The 23,688-nt window shown below is 37.5% G+C and overlaps 1 protein-coding gene across 1 annotated transcript; it reads right to left on the bottom strand.

Annotated features, from left to right (window-relative positions):
• Positions 1-62: 62 nt before the first annotated feature.
• Positions 63-23,664, bottom strand: LOC124880331 (hemicentin-2-like). Its single transcript, XM_047385376.1, has 19 exons — positions 23,486-23,664; positions 16,690-16,779; positions 15,869-15,901; positions 14,212-14,484; positions 10,848-11,120; positions 9,733-9,993; positions 9,118-9,390; positions 8,400-8,654; positions 6,890-7,198; positions 5,167-5,439; positions 3,345-3,593; positions 3,073-3,189; positions 2,917-2,932; positions 2,752-2,831; positions 2,335-2,382; positions 2,186-2,242; positions 2,022-2,099; positions 726-786; positions 63-428 (listed from the first exon to the last, which is right to left on the bottom strand). The coding sequence occupies exons 2-19, from the start codon at positions 16,730-16,732 to the stop codon at positions 401-403; spliced, it is 2,727 nt and encodes a 908-aa protein (XP_047241332.1). The 5' UTR covers positions 16,733-16,779; positions 23,486-23,664; the 3' UTR covers positions 63-400.
• Between the last annotated feature and the right edge of the window lie 24 nt (positions 23,665-23,688).

Below are 23,688 nucleotides of genomic sequence, written 5' to 3'. Positions count from 1 at the left end.
AAACATGAATGTTGGGTAAACTGGTCTCTCTAAATTGCCTTTAGATGTGAATGAGTGTTTGCATGGTTGTTTGTCCTGTGTGTTGCCCTACGATGATCAATCGATGACCTGTCCAGGGTCTACCCTGCCTCTCCTCCATAGACTGCTGGAGATAGGCACCAGTTCCCCCGTGACCCACTATGGAAACATGGAAAGCTTATGCCTTGTGCTTAAAGACTATGTTTATCCTACATGAAGCATATAAATTGGATAATTATGTTTTTTATCCAATTAGGATAACAAACACAATAGCTCACTAAATGGTTTCACGATGTAACTCATGTACAATAATATAGACTAAACCTACAAGGCAGATTGGTTATCCAGAGCTGTTCCTGGTTTCATTTCAGAATAAACTGATTCATCTGTCGCTGCAGGGCTCGACTTCACTGTGAATGGAGAGAAGGTTTGTGTGAGACACTTCTATGTTACGTAACCATTATAAATGATAACAAAATCAACAAGCAGGACTTTAATTCATAACACTGTCCACATACGCAGCTTACACCATATATATTATAATAAAGTTTTTAAAAAAAGACTAAATCTACTTATTCAGACATACAACATGCCAAATAGAGGATTAGCGTAGGGGATTATGTTGAAAATGTTTAATAAATGCGAAAAATAATTTAAAATGGATATCGAACATAAGAAATAAAGCTGAATGAAGACTTTGTCTTTACCTTTGTTTTTTTTTCTTGACTTTATTCTCATGTTTGATTTCAGCATACAATGGAGTGAGTTCTGAAACAGAAAACTTATTTAATCATAAACAGACATGGGATTAAAAGGACATAGCACCAGGTGATACTGTTATACAAAATGATGTGTAGTGATGTGATGTTTAGTCCAGACTTATTGAGAATACAGCACATTGCTGTCATATGTAGAATACAACTAGTAAAAACCAAAACTTCCTTAAGCTGCTTTATGCCTGGTTCACACAGCAAGATTTTGAAATTGTCGTTTGATTTTCTAAACCTGAGAGACCCCACACAAGACAATATAAAATAGTCCATATAACAGGTTTGGTCCTACAGTGTGTGGTGTACAGCCACATGGGAAGTACAACACACCGCACAAGAACATTTTTTCACTCACGAACATTCAGATCTCAGACGGTAAATCTCGCAAACCCTCTCGATATCGAACGTGAGTTCAAAGTAATTCTCTTCCATGTTTCCGTCACCTCGCTTTCTGATTGGCTATCCATCGCATTCAACAGGCTGCGTGCTCGTTTTTCCTCGGGGAACATCCCACTCAGTAGGTTATCGGGCCAAGACAATCCAACATGTTGAATATCTCCGATTTGAGGTCTGAGTGGTCCCGACATCCTTCCGAGCAGACTAAATCACTCTTAACACAACCAAAACAGCAGGAATATCTCAAGATTATCTTAAGAGCCATCATGATAATTGGGGGAAGTCAGAAGGGGAAGATCAGGTCATAAATCGGCATACTGCCATGTGAACAAGGCATTAAGGTTGTTGTCTCCATTTTGGGAGCCTCTCTGACTTGTCTCAGTTGTCTCTTTTCATTCACTTTAGAGAATTATGCAGTTTTTGTACTCTCATATATTCTCCAGGTTTTAATGAAAATCTTTACCTTGCCATAGTGTATAAATGGTTTTTTGGATGTTTTTACCCTTCTTCTGACAAGTACCTTTGTTCTTACATAATTTTCTTTTATAATTTTGAACCCTGTTATCTTACTGCAAACTATGGCTTTATCTAACAAATATAATGGTGAGGAATCTGTTACTAGGAGAGCTGAGCCCTTTTCAGGTACAAAAGATGACTGAATGTTGAAATTTAATCAAATGGTGCTTCAATGATAATTTAGTAAACATTGTTCCACATTTAAATCTGTTAAATTTGTTTATCTGGTAAGTCATACAAGATATATCTCACATAAAGCGTGGAAAAAGTTAGGAAGTTCGCAGTGTTTCAATTTTAACATCACACAACATGTTATTTTACCATGGTTCGGACTGACTCCACCTGCAGCTCTTGGTTTCACTTCAGAGTAAATAACCTGCTCTGGTTCACAAGGTCTCCCTGTTGAGATGATTAAATAATCAATAAAACATTGAAATCATTCAGTAATTTTCTTGTGTTGAAGAATGTTTGTGTTCAGAACTCACTATTTTTTCTGAGCTTTTTGATATTTATGATGGAATATGTTATTTCTGTGGGTTCAGCTGCAGTAGAAATATTTTATAATTTTAGGTCAGTTATTTTTTAAATGCTCTAGTTGTTGTGTCTGTAATTATGTTAAATAGATATACTTCACCCGTTCCAGTGGCTGTAGAATGCTCGACTGATGCATAGAGAGCATCACCTACAGTAAAAAAAAAACAAACATTACAGGGTTAATTGTTCATTTTTCCTTTATATTATTTGAACAAGTCTCTAATAATTCATCAGCATCAATGTCATAAGGTTATAAGGTGAAATCATTTAAAACAAAACTATCTTAATGTCGCTGTCTAGGGTTTCAGAGAAAATGGTTTTTGGTATTTAAACTAGATTTCAGATTTTATTCTTAGTAAGTATAATGTGTTCTATTCTAGCTGCTTTTTGTGGTTTTAATTTTATCTTATTCATAAAAATGCAAACATAAAGCATACAGAATAAATGTATAAGTTGATATAAAGATAAAATGATAAAATTTTAATGCATTCTGACAAGACTTTGTTTAAATTCTAACCCTGGAGAGGAGAGCTAGATTCATTAATTTCAGTCTCTGCTTCATGTTTTGTGATGGACCTCTGATTGGTTCTTTCTGATCTAAAACATAAGAAATGCAGAAAAGTTACAGAAAACAGCCACCGAGATCTGTTAGATATAAATGAAAGGAAAGTGATTTACTGACCTGAGAAAGCACAAATCTGTGGAAAAGACATTTACGTTACTTATTCTCTGGTTCAAGCTCTCCTGCTGTTACTTCATAACATAGAACAGATCAGAATAAATGTGTGCATTTAATTAAATAGTTTTATAGGAACAATCTGGACCAGTGGGATCTTACCTTCGGACTGTCTGTAGCGCCACAACAAGAGCAGGAGAATAATGAGAATTATTCCACTAACTGGTCCAATGATCCAGAGCACAGAAAATGAAGAGCTGACAGGACTGGACACAGTTACTTGAAAACATTCAAATGGAAAGAAAAAAATGTGTTTAACTGCAGATGATATGACAGCACATCCACATAAACATCCTCACAGAGGAACAAGGCAAACTCTAAGAACTAAATGGTTTTACTGAATAAAAAGGATCAAATGTTTTCATCCTCCTCACCTCTAACTGACATCCAGCTCTGTAGTGACTCCTTTCCTGAATGTTTACACTTGTAGAAACCTTCATCTGACTTTGACACTGCAGAGATGTTCAGCTCCTCTCTTCTGTCATTGTGGAGGAGTTTGTTATTGTGATAGAAAAACACATTGGAGAGTAGTTTTAGTTTTTTATCTCTGCAGCTCAGAGTAACAGGATCTCCCTCAGTCACAGGATGGACGGGGCTCACCAGGATAGGAGCAGAATAATCATCTGTAAAACAATCAGAATATCAGGTTTTGGTCAGCAATCTGCTGCTGTCAACCTTTAGAAAAAGCTGGTTTATGAAGACATATTAGCAAAGTTGCTTTTTATCACTGCATGTTAAACTAGGTTTATGTATGGATCCCATTTTACTAAAAATACAAAAATCTCTACATTCTCAGAAATTAGATAGTTATTCTGAAATTAGATAGTTATTCTGAAATTAGATAGTTATTCTGAAATTAGATAGTTATTCTGAAATTAGACAGTTATTCTGAAATTAGATAGCTATTCTGAATTGGTATTAAGGAAAAAAGCAGTCTCATAAAAATAAAAATTGCACTTAGTTGTTTATGATAGAAATACATTTATGATTGATTTCTAGAAGTTTTCAGTAATAAAGTTGAGAACTTCTTATCTTTTGACGCAAAAATTTACAGTTTATTAGTCAATCATTTTTAATGTTTAAGAGATTATAAGGGAGGGTCTAATCTTATCTATTTTTATTTTATTGAATTTATTTCTTCCAGACAACATTGATCTTTGCATAACATCGTATCTGATTTTCTTTACTTCCTACTTTGAGACCAAAACCCAAACCATGTTTCAAATCAGCTTTCTTTCAAGTTCCTCGACAAATTACAGTTCAAATATCTCTTACAGCTTTTTCAATTCTGTACCTTGTTTTTTATTTCCAGTGTTTAACTCAGAGCTCTCCATCACTGAAGCTTTTCTGCTCTCATTTACATATTTTACATTACAATTACCTCATACTAATCTGTATTACTATTGTTTCCCTGTGATAGACTGGCGACCTGTCCAGGGTGTACCCTGCCTCTCGCCCGTAGACTGCTGGAGATAGGCACCAGCTTCCTTGCAACTCACTATGGAAGAAGTGGTAGAAAATGACTGACTGCCTCATACTGAGTTCAGGTGCAACTAATAAAAATTTCTTCATAAAACTTGTTGTATTCTCTTCCAGGTTTGCTGTTGAAATAAAATGTGCATTCGCCTGCAAGTTTGGTTCATCATCATTTTTTAAAACAAAACTGAAGGAATTTTATGAAGAAAAGTATAGAAACATAGTAAATGAAATAGAAACGCACATGAGACTCAACCCATGAGGAGATGGGACATGAGAGATGAATGTTAAATGACCTGCACTTGTATAGCGCTTTAACAAGTCCCCAGAGACCCCAAAGCGCTTTTACACTACGATCATTCATCCACCCATTCACAGTGGTAACCTATAACTGGGGAAGACTGACAGAAGATCTTTTTATCTGACTACATTTTATATTTGAAGTTCTCTGTTCTAAAAGCTAACAAGTTATGCGTTTCTTTTATTATATGGAGGACACCGTTTGTAAACACAAGGTAAGCAGAAAAAAAGCCACAGATTAGCGAAAGAACGAAGCGAGACGTGAAACATTTTATATTTACCAATTCATTTTCAAGTTTCTCTTAAGAGCATACAATTTACAGCAAATGGTTATGTTTACAGTAATTGCAATCGCTGAATTATAAATAATGTTTAAAACACAGGAAAAAGTTAAAGAAAACATCATAAATCACAACCTACCCTGTACAGTGATGTTGACAGCGTTGCTGAAATCTCCTGATCCAGACTCACACCAGTACACTCCACTGTGATACCCGAGTTGGTTTATGGTACATGAGGATCCAGACAATGTTCCCCAGTTGGAGCACTGAATGTATGATGGGCTGGCTGTTTCTGTAAACCTCCTCACTCTCCACATGGTATTGTTCCCGCTACAGCTCAGTGTGACAGACTGATCAATAAAATGTTGAACTCTGTCGGGATTCACTGAGAGAGAAGCTGCTGGATGAGAGTCTGACAAACAACAAATAAGAAGAAGAAGAAGAAAAAAGAGGAGAAGAAAATATTTTTGTGCAGCACCTTAAATGAGTAGCATTGAAAAAAAGCATAGCAGAGAAAATAAAAGAGGAAAATAAAATTCAACTATAGTAAATTACAATAAATATCTCAAGATTCCAGGGATTTGGGGCAATAAAAATTAAAAGCTACATCCTTGGGTATCAACACTAGATTACCACTGAATGACCTTAATGATCTGGGTAGAATATACCAGGTAATCACCAAGATGTGAGAGACATGAAGACTTTTAATAAGAAGTAATATCTTAAAAACCATTTCTACAGGAAGCCGGTGGATTGATTTGAGTACCAGAGTACTGGGCTGTCCCCTTGCTGTTTGTTACAATTCTGGCAAAATTCATTGAGCTCTGCCTTAAATTGTTTCCAATAGTATTTAAACAATGTGATTTAAATATCTAAGGTACAATAATTTCATTTGTTTATATGTATTTTTTAAGGTTTTCTCTCAGCTATTTTTTTATATAAATTATTAAAGTCAACACATTCAAATTTCCAAGAGTTTGGAGAAAGATGAGCATGTCAAAAACATTTTTTTAATAGCATTGTTTAACAGAAGTTGAAATTGCACAACTCTACTACATATGGAAATTGTCAACGTTGGTGGGCAGCAAAGTGAGGTTTGTGATTTTTTTTTTGACATCCACAAATAAAACTGTTTCACTTGATTGTTGTGTTGGAAATACGCCAAAATGCTGTCCTGTTGAGTTTTGTCAGAACATTAAAGACTTTGCATACTTGCAATAGTAAATGATAAGTCCTGTTTATTTTGCAAAACCGCAATGGAAACACTGTTTTCGCATCACACGAGAAACGTGATCAACAACTAGATGGTACTACTGGCGAAAAAGAAAAAGAAGAGGACAGGAAGTAGTAGGAAGATGGTGTTTCAGATTCACCAGGAGACAAAGTATTTCTTAAATTTAGTTTCCTAAAGATGCATTACCAGCAAGGGTATTATTTCTGTCCAGGCCTGTTTCATGAGTTTATTTTTTTTAATAATTTTGTTGAATCATGTTTGAAAAGCAATGTCTGACTTTCATTTGTTCATTTTCATAACATTTTTATTCATTATTACCTTTGTCAGATTCAAATAATTTCTGTGACCATTGTGGGTTTTACTTTAACCGAGGGGTATCAACAATTTTGTCCACGTGTGTATTTTTTTTACTCAGTAAACTGTGTGTTGCGGTGTGTTTACCATCATTAATTTAAGAGGAAGGATACAACATATTTTCCAGTTAATGGGGGAATATAGATCTGCTCTTAAAATAAAAATATGGGTTGTAAACACAATGAACAGCATTATAACATTTTCATTTATTATTTTAAATAAAAATCCAAAATGAATGCCCCACTATCCCAGAAAAAAAAGAAAACAAACTGACCTTGAGACCAGACAAACTTTGCTTCACTGTATTCAGTGTAAAACGCTGGTTCTCCTCTTCCTGCTCTGCAAACATATCCAGCTGTGTGAGTCGGTCCATGAACGATGTAGGAGTTCTGTTCAGTCCCGTTGGAGCTACCAGACAGCAGCTCAAAGCTGTAGGAGCTGCTGGATATTTTAGCAATCATTTTATACCAGAAGAACCTCCATCCTGCAGACGGATGCTCCAACCCTCCACAGCTCAGAGTCACTGAGGCTCCAGGACTCAGCCATGATGGAGACACAGAGAGGACAGGCTGAGGTTTATCTGCTGGAGAGAGAACGATGGTCTGAGTAAAAAAACTAGTTGGGACTACCTTATCCCCTAACACAAAATACTACTTTCTTCAAGTACATTTTACATCAAAAATTTAAATAAGTATTTTCATGAATATTAAAAACATAACTTTATATTTTAAACTTGAACATAATATTTAGACTGTCAGTATGAATTCATCTTTCATGTTGTTTTATTATTTTATTAACTTTTATTTTATCCCAGAGGTTTTTTTTTTCTTTTCTTGTCCTAATTTGATTAACACACAGACCATTACCCTCATGTTTAGGACAGGTGAGAAACATGTTGGCTGATCTATCCTAAGAAACAGTTTTCAGTCCGTTTTGGGTCTGACCAATCTTAAAGTATTTTATCAAAACATTGTACAAGACAGTTTTATCAGTACTTGTTTAACTTTTAATATTCATTGATCTTCATTATTTAATTCTAGATAATCAATGTGTCTTCTCTAATTAACATTCTTTACATCAAACAGAAAATCTTTATTGTTACCTATGTTCTGATGTTTTAGTTTCTGTAGATTAAAACAGGATCGAGATATTAAACCACAAATAGGAATCTGAAGGGAATAAAAGTTTTTCTAGAAACACAACAGCAGCGTTACTAATAACAGATCAGTTATCAAAACGTATTTTGAACATTCAGAAATGTCATTGAAAGTCTTACAGTAGGATTCAGCGCGTGATACCCATGAGAAAGTGTTTTTTTTATAGTAATGAGTTTAGAGGCAGATTCTGCTGTTGGAGTAACATTTGATTAAAACTGTGATGAACGACATGTGTCATAATGTTTTCCTGTATGAGGAGAAACTACTCATGTGGAGCTGCTTGTGGTAAAAACAACTAAATATTCAGCTATGGTTTAATTAAAATTAAGTTTCCCAATAATCAGTCATTTGTCTTTCTTCAACATGGAGTTAAAGCAGTTAAGATAAACGTTAGATTTTCACAGAGTTCATGTAAATCTACAGCACAGTCTGTTGTTTCCTGCATATTTATCTGTGACTGGTTGTAATCTGCAGTAAAAGTTAATTCTCAGTTTTTGATATCAGGTTAAATAGCAATTATATTTAGAACTATAAAGGAAAATGTCATAAAAATTGTCTTTGTTATAGTGAAACTGGTGAAAACCCAGTAAAGATTATTTATGCCTGGGTAGAAGACAAGAGACTCACTGGATACAGTTAACCTGAGGACTCCCCACTCTGTTGAAGTAAATATGTCTCCTCTTCCTCTGCAGCGATAGACTCTACTGTCAGCTGTTGTGATCTTGTTTTCATTGGATGTTAGAAGGTTTCTGTTGGTTGGTTTCCATTCATACGTCCACTGAGCTCCTCCACCTCCCTGGATCTCACATCTCAGAGTGACTCTCTCTCCTCTGAATATCTGAGACCAGCTGGGTTGTTGGATCACACTGGGTTTAATAGGAACTGTTAACATAAATAACATCCAAATAAGTTTCTGATAGCTTTCATTATGACTGATAAAACTAGGGAAAATGATCACTGGCAGAGGAAGATAGGAGAAAACATAACAGTAATAAATATTTCACTAAAGCTTCTGCTTCTTAAATAACTGACATGTTGGTATAATGTTGTATTACAAGTATTATTTGTTCACGCATGACAAGACAAATCAAAACATTCTATCAAACAGACAAATGTTGCTGCTGTAAACCCCTTCTAATATTAACATAAAATGTGGAAACGACATGAAAAAATGTTCTGCTTTAAGGCATCATCATAAAATGATGTTACAGATCTATAATCACTGTTAAACTGATGATCTTTGTTCTCATAGGGGCCATAATATGTATTTTTACACCACTGATAAATGGAAGAAATAATTAAAGAGAGTCTGTTGGTTTATTCCACGATAAAGATCTAAACTCACCAGTTTTCTGAATGGAGACTTTATTGCTGGTTTCAGTGTAGAAAACTGGATCTCCTCTTCCTCCTCTGCAGCTGTAAACACCTCCCTCTGAGATGAAGAGGACTCCACCTGGTTCATTGGTTCTTATTGGCTGAGCTGTAGAAGACTCTGACTCCTGTCTGAACCAATCAAACTTCCAGTCAGTAGATCTGAACACAGAGCAGCTCAGAGCTACACTGCCCCCTGCTGGTATGATTGTTTCCTCTGCTGTCATTGAGGCTCTGGGTTTATCTGCTGGTGGGAACAAACAGAAAACAAGACAATCATTGAAATGTTTTGTTTCAGAAAAATATTTGTTGAAATGAGTCAAACTTTAACCTCTGAACGAGTCATTTAGCTTCTGTCACAAAACTGAAAATATTGTAAAAACATACAGTTTCAAAAACAGATTCTTTCTGATTTATCATTAATTAACATGATGAAAAATGTAGATATGAGAAGAATTATTGAAATCTTTGGCACCTAACAGTATATTTACACTCCTGTAAAGTCTTGTGTTGTTTTATTTAGGATGGTGTGAATGAAAACAATAAAAACTAAATATTTTCAGTCTGAATAGAAGACAATCTGACTCACATCTCACTGTCAAGATGAAGACATCACTCCAGTATGTTTTCAGATAATTTCCTCTAGGGATACACCAGTAGTTTCCACTATCAGACTCAGAGACTCTGATGATCCTGAATTCACTGGATGTTGGAGGGTTTCTGTGGGGTGAGCTCCATTCATACATCCACTGAGCTCCTCCACCTCCCTGGATCTCACATCTCAGAGTGATGTTTTCTCCTCTGTATACAACAGGCCCGTTGGGTTGCAGGGTCACAGTCGGCTTGAACACTAGAATGAATAATATTCAGTCAGATGACTGACAGGAACTTATATTAAACAAAAACGGGAATAATTTTAGTTGTTGTGGATTACAGTTAACAGTTTCTCATAAGGATGTGATATGTTAATAAAACCTATTATTTGATTTGTTTTTGATAAAGTAAAATAATAAACATGTATTAAAATACAACAGCAGAAATATCTTACAAAGCTAGAAAACATAAGAAACCAGACAAACAGGCAGTCACATTTAGTACTAAGATTATTAACTATTTTCTAACAGCAAGTCAGCAAATAAACTAACAGCATAATTTAACCACTTCAATATCTGACTGTAAACTGTATGAAGGTTTGAGGTATCATGACCCACAGATTACTTGGACCAGTTATTATGTCTGTCAGGATCTCAGTGCTGTCTAACTTAACATCTGTAATTGTTTGTTTTTCAAAATAAGTTGGAAATGTTGGAATTTAAGTGAAAAACAAAGAGGACTGACACAGGAGCAAGTAGCGTTTTTCTTCCTCCCCAAAATAATTTTTATCAATAAAAAAGATATTCACTACAAACAAACTCCTCATTTAAAATCAGACAAACAGCATCAACTCTGAACTAAAAACAAATCAAAAACATTTTAGTCAATCAGGCAATTGGAAGGTCTAAACCTGAATCTGTCCACAAGACAACTAGAAACAAATATGGTTTAAGGCATAATTAAATGGAGCTACAGCTTATAGTCATGGTTTCACTGATGTTCTTGGTTCTCAGTGGGACTAAAATATTTATTTATGTCACCACTGATAAACAGATTAAGCATTTAAAGATCAGCTGATTTTCCTATTCTAGAATAAAGATCTGAACTCACCAGTCTTATAAACGATGAAGTTCTTGCTGGTTTCGGTGGAGAAAACTGGATCTCCTCTTCTTCCTCTGCAGCTGTAAACACCTTCCTCTGAGATGAAGAGGACTCCACCTGGTTCATTGGTTCTTATTGGCTGAGCTGTAGAAGACTCTGACTCCTGTCTGAACCAATCAAACTTCCAGCCAGTAGATCTGTCCACAGAGCAGGTCAGAGCTACACTGCTCCCTGCTGGTATGGTTGTTCTCTCTGCTGTCAGTGAGGCTCTAGGTTTATCTGCTGTTGAGTTTAAAACAAAAAAAAAGTGAAACAACTAAATCAATAAAATTTGAATTGGTTCAGGTTGTCTTTCTTTTAAAACTTTATCCGTTTTAATGAGTTCTGTGTCATCCAGTAAAAAGTTAAATCTGCTGCTAATGCAGAGGTGTTACTGGGGAAGATTTATCTGCTGTGGGCCAGTAAAATGGGCATATCTCTGTTTACATGTGCGTAAAATCATAATCCTGTGATATATTTATTTTTTTTACTCTGAAAGAATTTCATGACCTCAGCTGAAATCAATAAACTGTCTTCTTCCTGCATGTGTGGGTTGAACCCTGAGGAGGCCTGAAGTGGACAGAAATTGTGTTTAGGGGGAACCATGAGGCATCGCATAGAATGGGCGGCAATAAAAATAATTTCAGCAACTCTAACAATCTGTAGCTGCCCACTTAAAAAAAAAATTACGTTTCTTTCTGAGTTAGAAATACAATACTGTACAAAGATTATACCCTTTACAGTCAGACACATGAAAATAAATGAAACAAACCAATAGCAAAGGACCTGAGTGAGGGATCATCCTTCAGTTGATCATTTACTGTATTCCAGGGTTTGGTTTAGACTTTGGGAATCACTTTGTTGGATTAAGAATCATAATTTTCTCTGTCTCTGTCATTTTGGGTATTGTTTATAGATTTAAATATCTGTAAATGAAAATGAAATCCTGAATTAAGATCTAAATTTCCATCACAACTTCATATGTTGGAGGAGAAGAAACAATTTCCTGCTCACTGCTACATCTACAAAGTCAGGTATAAAGGAAGGGCTTTATCCAGCTTTTCTGGTTATTAAGTGGTTCTAAGATATTTCTTTTATAATTATTTATCCAGAAACCTGCTGCTCCTTGCAGGGTTGCAACCATGCATGCAAGCAATCACACATAGAAGTCTAGTTACCAAGTAATCCAACAGTCATGTTACTGGACTGTTGGATGAAGCCAAAGAACCCAGAGATCCACATGCATGTACAGGGACAAGCACCATAGACCTTCTTGATGCAAGGCACCAGTGCTGCAAGCTGCACTAATCTGCAGCTTGTTTCGTTCTTATAAAGAAAATGAATGAACTACAATAAACTGTGGAAACATCTTGTGTTAAAGAAAATTGTTACAAACGAGCACAAACAAATATAAATAGCTAAGATATCAAACTTATAATATAAATATTACTGCAGAAACTTCATTTTTAAATAATTTCTTTTTTCCTGATCTTCTACCCAGGCATGGCTTTCTGTGTGGCAACATCTCCGTTATACAGGGGGGAGAATAAGTATTTGATACACCGCCAATTTTGCAGATATTTCCACTTGCAAAGCATGTAGAAATCTTTTAATTTTTAGCATAGATACTCTTCAACTGAGTGACAGAATCTAAAACAAAAATTCAGAACATAAATTGTGTGATTTTTAAGTAATTAATTAGCATTTTATTGCATGACATGTATTTGATACATCAGAAAAACAAAACGTAATATTTGGTACAGAAACCTTTGTTTGCAGTTACAGATATCAGACGTTTCCTGTAGTTCTTCATGAGGTTTGCAGACACTGCAGCAGGGGTTTTGGACCAATCCTCCACACAGATCTCCAGATCTTTCAAGTTTCAGGGCTATTGCTGGGCAACACGGACTTTCAGCTCCCTCCAAAGATTCTGGATTGGTTTCAGGTCTGGAGACTGGCTAGGCCACTTCAGGACCTTGAGCTGATTCTTACGGAGCCACTCCTTAGTGGCCCTGGCTGCGTGCTTCGGGTCGTTGTCATGCTGGAAGACCCAGCCACGACCCATCTTCAGTGACCTTACTGAAGGAAAAGGAGGTTGTTGGCTAAGATCTCCTGATAAATGGTCTCATCCATCCTCCCCTCAATACGGTGCAGTCATCCTGTCTCCTTTGCAGAAAAGCATCCTCAAAGAATGATGTTTCCACCTCCAAGCTTCACAGTAGGGATGGTGTTCTTGGGGTAGTTCTCATCCTCCTTCTTCCTCCAAACACAGCAAGTGGAGTTTAGACCTAAAAGATCTATTTTTGTCTGATCAAACCACATGACCTTCTCTCATTCCTCCTCTGGTTCGCCCAGATAGTCATTGGTAAACTTCAGACGGGCCTGGACATGGCTGGCTTGAGCAGGGGGACCTTGATGCGCAGCAGGATATTAATCCATGGCGGCGTAGCGTGTTAATAATGGTCTTCTTTGAGACTGTGGTCCCAGCTCTCTTCAGATCATTGACTAGGTCCGGCCATGTAGTCCTGGGCTGATCCCTCACCTTCCTCATGATCATTGATGCCCCATGAGCTTAGATCTCGTGGAGGCCCAGACCAAGGGAGATTGACCATCATCTTGAACTTCTTCCATTTTCTTATAATTGCTCCAACAGTTGTTGTCTTCTCACCAGGCTGCTTGGTTATTTTCCTGTTGCCCATCCCAGCCTTGTGCAGGTCTACTATTTTATCCCTGATGTCCTTCCACAGCTCTCTAGTCTTGGTCATTGTGGAGAGGTTGGAGTTTGTTTGGTGTGGACAAGTGTCTTTTATACAGATAACGAGTTCAAACAGGTGCAGTTAATACAGGTAATGAGTGGAGAACAGGAGGGCTTCTTGAAGAAGAACTAACAGGTCTGTGAGAGCCGAGATTCTTACTGGTTGTTAGGTGATCAAATACTTATGTCATTCAATAAAATGCAAATTAATTACTTAAAAATCACACAAAGGATTTTCTTGATTTTTGTTTTAGATTCTGTCACTCACAGTTGAAGAGGACCCATTAAAAAAATTGAAGACTTCTACATGCTTTCCAAGTTGGAAAACCTATAAAATCAGCAGTGTCTCAAATACTTCTTCTCCAAACTGTATTATTAAACATTAGATTGCCTGAGGAAAAAACTATTATTCACTAAAAAGACATTTTTTACAGACTTTCTGAGTCTAACAGAATATTTATTGTTCTTTGTGTGGTGTTTCCTCAGTCTGTGGTCATAGATACAAAAAAGTTCTCCTGTTGCTTTTAGATGTTTTATAAGAAAACCTGAGCTTCATAGTCTGAGAACAGTCTGACTCACTTATTACTGTCAGTCTGTAGGCATCACTCCATTCTGTTAGCTGATGGTCTCCTGCTGCCCTACATCTGTATTTTCCACGGTCAGATCCAGAGACATTGTAGATGTAGTATTCACTGGATGATGAAGAGTTCCAGTTGGCTGATTTCATGTCCTCAGTCCATTCATATGTCCACTGAGTTCCTCCACCTTCTTGGACCAGACAGCTGAGACTGATTTTCTCTCCCTTGTACACAACAGGCCCGTAGGGTTGAAAGGTCACAGTCGGTTTAGAAACTGTTGGAAATTTTTAATCAGCAGTCTGTTAGAAGATTTATTTTACACAAAAATAATTGATTTGATTGCATTGATAAAACTAATGTTGCCATGGGATACGCAGGTAAAATATTGTTTCCTTCCAATGAAACCAGAAAGACTAAACTGTCAGAGTAAAGAGACCTCAAGAGAGGACAATAAATACTGAAAAATAAGCTTCATCAAAATGAATTATTGTAACAAACTTTTGTTTTCACTGAACAGCAACATAAGCCCAAGAAAAATGAATTTCAATCACCAACAAAAAGAGACTCCAAGAAGAGAAGAAAAACTATTTAAAAATTTCAAATAAATAAGTTTCATCAAACAAATTAGTAACTAAACTTTTCCAACTAATTACCAGTAAAAACCAATCACACTGCAATGTAAACCAGTTCACTCTCTGAGCTTTTCAACTGGATTAACAACTTTTACTGTATGATTTCTGTAAATCTGTAAATGCCTCTAAATCCTAAGTATGTAAATGTCTTTCTAACCAGCTGACTGAATAAATTGTGTTTTAAACCATCCTTTAACTTTAAATAGAATTAGAATAAAAACTAATAGCTTCACAGTGGTATTTTCCATGTCTTTCTCTAAATAATTCATCTCTAATCAAGATTCTCAAATTTTATTTAAAAGTCAGGTAATAACTCAAGCAAAGACATTGACTCGTCATGCTTTAAATATTTACAGAAACAGTTAAAGGTTTCTAGTTGAACAACCTCTCAATAGGCCACATGCAATATTTTATTTTAAAAATATAACTATTTAAAGAATAAACATTTTTTGAACCTAAATGATTTTTGTACATGATATATTGAAAGTGAGCTCAGCTCTGCTTTAACAGAGTTTCTCACCCTGACATTATTATACGTGGTTCTATTCAGTAGTAAATGAAAGCTGTGCACAAAGAAACTGTGGTCATTAAGCAGAAGTAAGTTGTGTTCTCCTTCAAAGATCTTGGTTACTGATGTGTGTGTGCAGAAGGGGTTCAGTCTATTGCATATCTGTCTCTTGTTGCCAGATATTGATAAAACCTGCAGAATCTACAAAGTCTGAACTCCCAAGGCTGCACCCAATTTCTGTGGCAGCTAGCTGAAACCTGGCTCCCACAAAGGAAGTCAGACAAACGCAAGCTTTCAGTAGAGACGAGCAACAGAATTAAACTTAATATATTCTGTCATATGTAACCTTTCTCCCAGACCACAGTACTGGTAAATATAACAAACAAATCTGCAGAGATGTTAGCAATGATTGTGATCAGTTTTTGACCTGTGTGACCAAATAGATAATAGATTATAAATATGCAAGCAAGATCAGTTGAGAAACCCAAAAAAAACAAAGGATAAAATTTGTCTCTTACCTTCAGCATAGCTACAGCGGAGGATGCAGAACACTGAAAAAAATATTGAAAGTTAATTACAACAAACCAATGTGTTTAAAAAAGGTCAAATGAAAAAACTGCCTACAAACAATAAAGTGTGTTGAATAATTAAATAAGTCACATTAAAAAAATTAAATACTGAAGCCAGGTTCCCACTGACCGATCAGTGGCTCCACCGGGCCCTCTGACCACCATCAACAGGCAAGTGGGGTGAAGTGTCTTGTGCAAGGACACAACAACTGAGACCGACAGAGCGAACCAGGTTCGAACCATCGGTTACAGGACAAACTCCTACCATCTGAACCACAGCCGCCCCAATCTATGGTTGTTCTGTGGGCCAGACTCACCAGGAGAAGATTTTATTTTCCCACGACCAAAACAAATATTAAGCAGGGTCAGAAATTTAAAGAGGAAAGCGTGCAGAGACTGCTAATGTGACCAATGTCTCCATCATGAGTCCATCCACACCTTCCTCAGCCTCCTCTTCGTCTTTTAAAAGTCCAACTCTAATAATAACAAGATTGAAACCAGCAACCAGCTTTCCATTCATTGTTCGACTGTTGTCCATAATAGATCTTTTTGAAGTGATTTTGTTGCTGCAATGAATCATATAGGCTATCAACTGTGAAATGACACCAGTAATAAGATTTGGTCATGTGTTTTTTTCCTATGAAATGTCACAATTTGTGCTAGGATTACTTCATGTTTTCAGGGAAGACATTGAAAACTAACAAAGGTCATAATCTGCTCCATGTAAGATTTTCTCTCATATAAAATCAGAAAGCCAGAATTTTACTTACAGAAGAAGACCAGCCTGCAGAGCAAAGTGTGTCCCATCCTCATCTCCAGACGTGTTCACGGCTAATCAGAAAGGCAGCAATTTGCTGTAGCTACAACGATAAAAAAGGAGAAGTTACATTACACAGCATATAAAACCTTACTATTTCAGACTTCTTCTTCAGAGTGTATTCTGTCTGTTCTGCCAGTTGTTCCTTCCTTCTTTCAAACAACTACTTTTAATTGCAGTTTTCCTTTTTAGTGAACATTTGGTGCTGTGAGCACATATAAGGATGTGTGTTGTATACTCCTGTGCTGCTCTGCAAACAATGTATCAGAGCAATCAGTTATACCTCCATCCTTTCAAGCAAAAGATGATAGATAGATAGATAGATAGATAGATAGATAGATAGATAGATAGATAGATAGATAGATAGATAGATAGATAGATAGATAGATAGATAGATAGATAGATAGATAGATAGATAGATAGATAGATAGATAGATAGATAGATAGATAGATAGATAGATAGATAGATAGATAGATAGATAGATAGATAGATAGATAGATAGATAGATAGATAGATAGATAGATAGATAGATAGATAGATAGATAGATAGATAGATAGATAGATAGATAGATAGATAGATAGATAGATAGATAGATAGATAGATAGATAGATAGATAGATAGATAGATAGATAGATAGATAGATAGATAGATAGATAGATAGATAGATAGATAGATAGATAGATAGATAGATAGATAGATAGATAGATAGATAGATAGATAGATAGATACCCCTCATACCCCCAATCACCGCAGCACACCGACCATGGACAGCCCCCCAACATCCCCCACCCAGAACCCTCAATGTCTACAAGCGACTTAACATTTAGAGGTGATCATAGGCACCAGAGGTGAGCATCAATACAATAAAATAAAATTGGGGTCAAGGCTGCCATGGGACTCTGGTGATGGAAAACCCTCACCACACCCCAATGACGCACCCGTGGCCAAAAGCCCTATATGAGTGGCAGTGTCATGGAGAGGGCAGAGGGACGTGTCCGGGGATGAGGAGGGAATGACTGGAGGGAAAAATGCTCTCCCAGGGTGCCAATAGGCACCACCATTTACCAAGATCCATGAAGGGACATGCACCAGCACAGACCAGCCAGCCCAGCACAACACCTACAAGAATACGGCGAACAAAAGAGGGCGCACAACCAACATGCCCAAGTACCCCGGACCCACGGTGCAGAACCAACAGAGTACGCATTCTTCTTAACTCCCACCCCCCAGCCTGGTAAAGGACCTCAGCCAGAACCAAGCCAGCAAAACAACAAAACACGCCCCACCACCACACCGTGGCCTCACCCAACCCAAAACAGCAGGCCGACACAAATGCAAACCCAGCCAGCACAACTTAGGTGCATGCACCTCTCCATAGTCAAACAAAAATCCCAGCGCCAGCCAGGCCGCCGAGTAGACTCTGCAGCATGCCACCCCGCAAGCCCAGCAAACAGTAGAGCATCACAGAAAGGCCACAGCCTGCACTGCGAAAAGGCCGCCTGCTGTCCCAGATGTGGAACCGCCAACATCCAGGCCAGCCAGGCAGCAACGACAGAGCAAAGCCAAGCAACAGCTCCCCTCAAGTAAAGGCCACATCAATACCACACATCCTTCCATAAATCTGTATGGGCCTGGCTAAAATCACCAGCACCAAGCACACATCACCCACCATGAACCACCAATGAGAAAAGCAAACCCCACAACAGTACAAGGCTGAGAACCCCGATGCCACCACAGAGCCCAGTGACGCCCGCCCTGCTGCATCCACATGCAATGACAAGAGCAGCACCACACGCCAGCGGAGGACAGAATTGTTAGGATTTGCGAAATAGGACCCTAGAATGCAGACGAGCAGGCAGCGTGATGGTAAGTGAAAAGATATTTAATAACAAAAAACTCACTCACAGGAGGTGACGGCAAAAACAGACATGGGCAGGTTGGCAAGACAGGCTTGGCATGATGAACAGGTGACATGAACTGAACAACAAGACATGATCTGAGAAATGTTTCTGCGATGAATGACAGAACAGGTGTGTATTTATGGAGTGTGAACCAGGTGAAGAAAGACATATTAACTAGGTGCAGGTGAACCGAATAAAGTTGATTAACAGAGAACACACCGTGACAGGAGCAAAACATGGCTTGAACAGAACGCAAATCCAAGGAAACAAACTAATAGAACTATAACTAGAAAAACATGTAACAAAAACATAAACAGGAAAATAATAAACAGAAGCATGATTCAAAACTTGAGGTGTGAAGAACATATAAAGAAAAAACCCAAAACCAAAAACCAAACAACCCCAAATCATAACAAGTACCTAAAACAAAAGCTGAGCACAAGGTCGGCACCACGCACATGCGCCCCCACTAGCCTACCAAAAAATACACCCCCCCCCCCCCCCCTCCATGAAAGTGCACCCCCACAAAAAGAAGTCCACAGCATCAACATCCGAGATCACAGGCCCCACATCCATACACCAGCCAGAAGTACCCCGCAAGAAAACCTACACTGAAGCACACAAAAGGCAAAAACTCCACAGAGATAAAAACCCACAAGAAGCCGAAACCACTCCACCCCAAAAACAACTCAGGTCAACCTGCTCGCCCAGACCACACAGACCCCTCTGACCAGAAACGGAATCGAGAATCGTCAGGAACCGGAACAGAAACAAGGAACTGGAATTCGCACCGGAACCACTTAAACCCAAACGATGCCCAGACCCACTTGTTGCCACCACCCCAGCAGAAGAGCTACACCTACCCTAATATTCGGACAACTTTCAGTACACGTAAGACATTAGACACCCAGGCTGACCCCACCCTCCCCCCTAGGCCCACCAATGCATTGTAGTCCCCCGGGCCCGAAACCTCAGCAACATACCCAAGTCCCCCATGCACAGCCAGGACCCCAGCCCAGGGGCTACACAACCCCGGGAACTTACTACTTTCATTATAAAATATAATAGTGGAGTGAAGCTTTTCTAAAAAATTTCACCGGAAAGCTAAATACCCCTAGCATTTTCTACTGTAGTACAATACTGTATTTTAGAAAGTATAACTTAATTTAAAAATGTATCTATGTTAGAATTAAAAGGATCAATATTATTTAAATTCAAAAATTGAGATAAACAACAATTGGGTGCAGAAATGAAAATATATTATGCATTTTCTCTTACTGACATTGTCAAAATTATAGCACATTAAAAGCCCAAATACATAAATACACCTCAACTAGAGTTTGTGTAAATGTCTCTTGCCAAGTTGCAGAGAAACCACACACTTTCTGTGGTCATCAACAAGTCTGTCATAATTCTGGATTGACATTTGACCACAGTTTATGCTGCCAAAACCCAACATTAAACATAATCTACAAATTTTGGTTTTAGGTCAGGGTTCTGGGGAGGTCATTTAGAATGTTTAAGGTGAGATTTCTAAAAGCATTTTTGATGTGTGATTGGTATTATCCATTTTGAATAATTCACTAATTAATTTCCCTTTGTTTTCATCACAACTTGCTCCTAAAACAGCAGCAAAAATAAACCTACTCAGATAGAATAAATAAAGTCTTCAATCAAAGCCTTTAAGACCCTGGAGAAGAGTTAATGTCCCAACTTACTTTCCTATTTATGCATGAAGATACATTTTAGTAAGAACTGAAACCTTCACCACATGCACAGTGTAGCTAAACGTTCAGGAAGTTGATAAGAGTAGATATGAGTTGTCAAACATGGTGAAATATTCAAAGAGACCTTTGTTCAGTTCAACACTTCTTGAAAGATATATTTCTTTAAATGCACCAAGTGTGGCATAACATATCTTTCAATGCTACTTTTTTTATATCTTCAACTTAAATGACTACTTTTGCCATGTTTGCTGCTGGTAAAGTGATAAATCCATAACCAGAAAAGCGGCACATATTTAGCTTCAAGTGTTTCATTTCCTCAGTTTCATGCTGAAAGAAAGCGGAAAAGCTGAGTGATCAAAAATAAACACTGTCATTTATGGTAAAGAGATACTTATTTCTTTAATAATAAGTGATGTGGCTTTACGAGAACCAAGGATGGTAATTAGAACTTACATTTGTGAAACTCCAAACTTTATTTAAATAGTAAATATTAAACAGCTTTCCAAGTACTTTGCAAAAAAGTATAAAATACATAAATAAAGCCAAGCAAATCTGAGAGAATTATTACTATGCACAAAAGGTAGAATTGGTAGATTCATAAAGCAGAAGAACGATGACTTTCACATAACACTTCAAACTGGGCCTGAGTTCAATCCTCTTTGCATCATTTCTAAAAGACCAAGACAGAATAGAGAGTTGAAGTCAACCCACCAGTGTTATAAGCCATCAAGCAAAGTAGTAATGACTACTAAGTTAACTTTGTAGCTTAATGGTGTGATGAATGGATTGCATGGAAAGATGGCTGGAATTTTCAAAGAAATAAGTTAAAAGTAACTATTTGGATAGATCATTCAGGGGGCAACTAAACTGATTTTATCTGCCTTTATTGTTTTAAAAGAAAGGTTTCAGACTGGCAACCTGATCAGGATGCACCTGCCTCTCCTTCAATGACCGCCGGAGATATGATGCAAGGGATAAGCAGCTACAATGACGGATGTATGGATGGATGGATGGATGGATGGATGGATGTAGGGATGGATGGACGGATGGATGGATGGATGTATGGATGGATGGATGTAGGGATGGATGGACGGATAGATGGATGGATGGATGAATGGATGGATGGATGGATAGATGGATGGATGAATGGATGGATGGATGGATGGATGTAGGGATGGATGGACGGATGGATGGATGTAGGGATAGATGGACGGATGGATGGATGGATGGATGGATGGATGGATGGATGAATGGATGGATGGATGGATGGATGGATGGATGGATGGATGGATGGATGTAGGGATGGATGGACGGATGGATGGATGGATGGATGGATGTAGGGATGGATGGACGGATGGATGGATGGATGTATGGATGGACGGATGGATGGATGGATGGATGGATGGATGGATGGATGGATGGATGTAGGGATGGATGGACGGATGGATGGATGGATGGATGGATGTAGGGATGGATGGATGGATGGATGGATGGATGGATGGATGGATGGATGGATGGATGTATGGATGGATGGATGGATGGATGGATGGATGGACTTATTTTATGAAAACTCACATCTGCTTGTTATGTGGTCAACTTAGTTGGTGATCTTTTCAACTAAAGGCAGCTTAAAGAAGGAAACATCTTTGCCGCTTTATGAATAAACTATGCTTAAGAGGACGCTTCAAAGATCATATCTGCTAGGAGACTTGGGACCACTCCAATTTGTCATTGTTATCTCTACTACTAGAGTGGTAAAAAAAAAGTTGTTAAACAAAATCTTCAAAATATAAAAATGATCACCCATACCCAGAAACTAAAATCAGTATCTGTTTCTAAACAATCATTCCCCCTTCAGGAACCTTCTCCAGGTACCAGGTTGACTTTCATGAGCTGCTATTCAACCTCTTGTAACCTGTGACCTCAGTAGTACAGGGTACCAGAAAACATTTGTACATGTGAAGGAAGAGCAGAAAGTACAAGCCGTATGCAATGTTTATGTGATTAAGGAGCAGCAGAGATACACTAACATGCGCTTGCATTAAATCTGGCTGTTTATGTCAAAATTATGTTCAAATAATAATTTTCTCCAAAACTATTTTAAATCAGTGTCGATGGCCAAGCTTTAGTATTTTAAATTTGCACCTAAATTCTTCGTAACTCCCCCAAATTCCTGTTAATTTCCATTAAAAGTCCCCAACTATTGGTGTTGTGGAGCCATCAAGATGTTGTGAACATTTGTTTGAGATTTTGATCCATGTTGACATAATTGTTACATAATCAGTAAAAGTCAGTAAAATCAATGTTTGAACAGCACATTACAATAACCAGGTTTGTGGTCTTCAACTTAAACTGACTCCATAGAAGACAACAAAAAAACTATTGTTGTTAAAAGAGGTTTGGTACATTATCATGCTTCACTCTTTAGTCAAAATAACTTACACAAGCTCATCAGATACAAATGAAACATTTTAACCATGATTGTTTGGTACTATCTCCTAAAGACTGCAAATTTATGTATCACTGCAAAACCACAAACACAAAGCTGACCTGCTGACACTAGGCAAATGTTTGCCCAGAAATAATCCTTCTTTTAATAAAACTTACCTCATTTGTGTTGGAGCATTCCTTGAAATTAACACTTGATTACTAATAGGAGCAATGTGGAGTTGACCAGTAGAGGCAGGCACCTCAACATAGAGAGTACACAGGGTAGTACACGTTTTCTAACAAGGAAGCCATTGGGTTACATGTGAGGGGTCCTACAAAGCAAGAATACACCTTGTAATAAACTGCCCTGTTACTACAATCCATTGTTTCATTATCCTTCTGTTTCAGGCTGTGTAGTATATTCCTGATACTCACATTATTTTATTTACCGTGTCAATCAACACACATACTGCACTGTGCATTGATAATGGACTCTTTAATTTAATATTTTCATGCAGTTTATTTGTCATTTTGCCTACTCACCTATTTTTACTGGAGTTGTTTGTTTTTTGTCAACCTCACAATAAAAAAAAGAATATCGAGGCCTCAAATTATAAGGAATTTGATGACATGCTAAGACTTTAAGCAAGCATATAAAATAACGTGTTGGTTTGTTTCTTTTTACTCACACAATTGACCGTTGTAATGAGGAATCAAGATGGTGCAGTTAGACCCGAGGTATCAGAAGAATCAATCCCATAATGTTTAGAGACGGTTGCAAAAGGCTCAGCGATTAAGCTGAAGGAGAAACATGTGTTAAACCCGTAGGTCAAAGAGTGCTGCTTAGTCAAATCATGCATGAATTTAAACTCTGCATTGACAAAAGTTCCTC

This window comes from Girardinichthys multiradiatus, chromosome 14 (genome assembly GCF_021462225.1).
Source record: "Girardinichthys multiradiatus isolate DD_20200921_A chromosome 14, DD_fGirMul_XY1, whole genome shotgun sequence".
Lineage (NCBI taxonomy): Eukaryota > Metazoa > Chordata > Actinopteri > Cyprinodontiformes > Goodeidae > Girardinichthys > Girardinichthys multiradiatus.
This window is presented reverse-complemented; position numbering and strand designations above follow the sequence as displayed.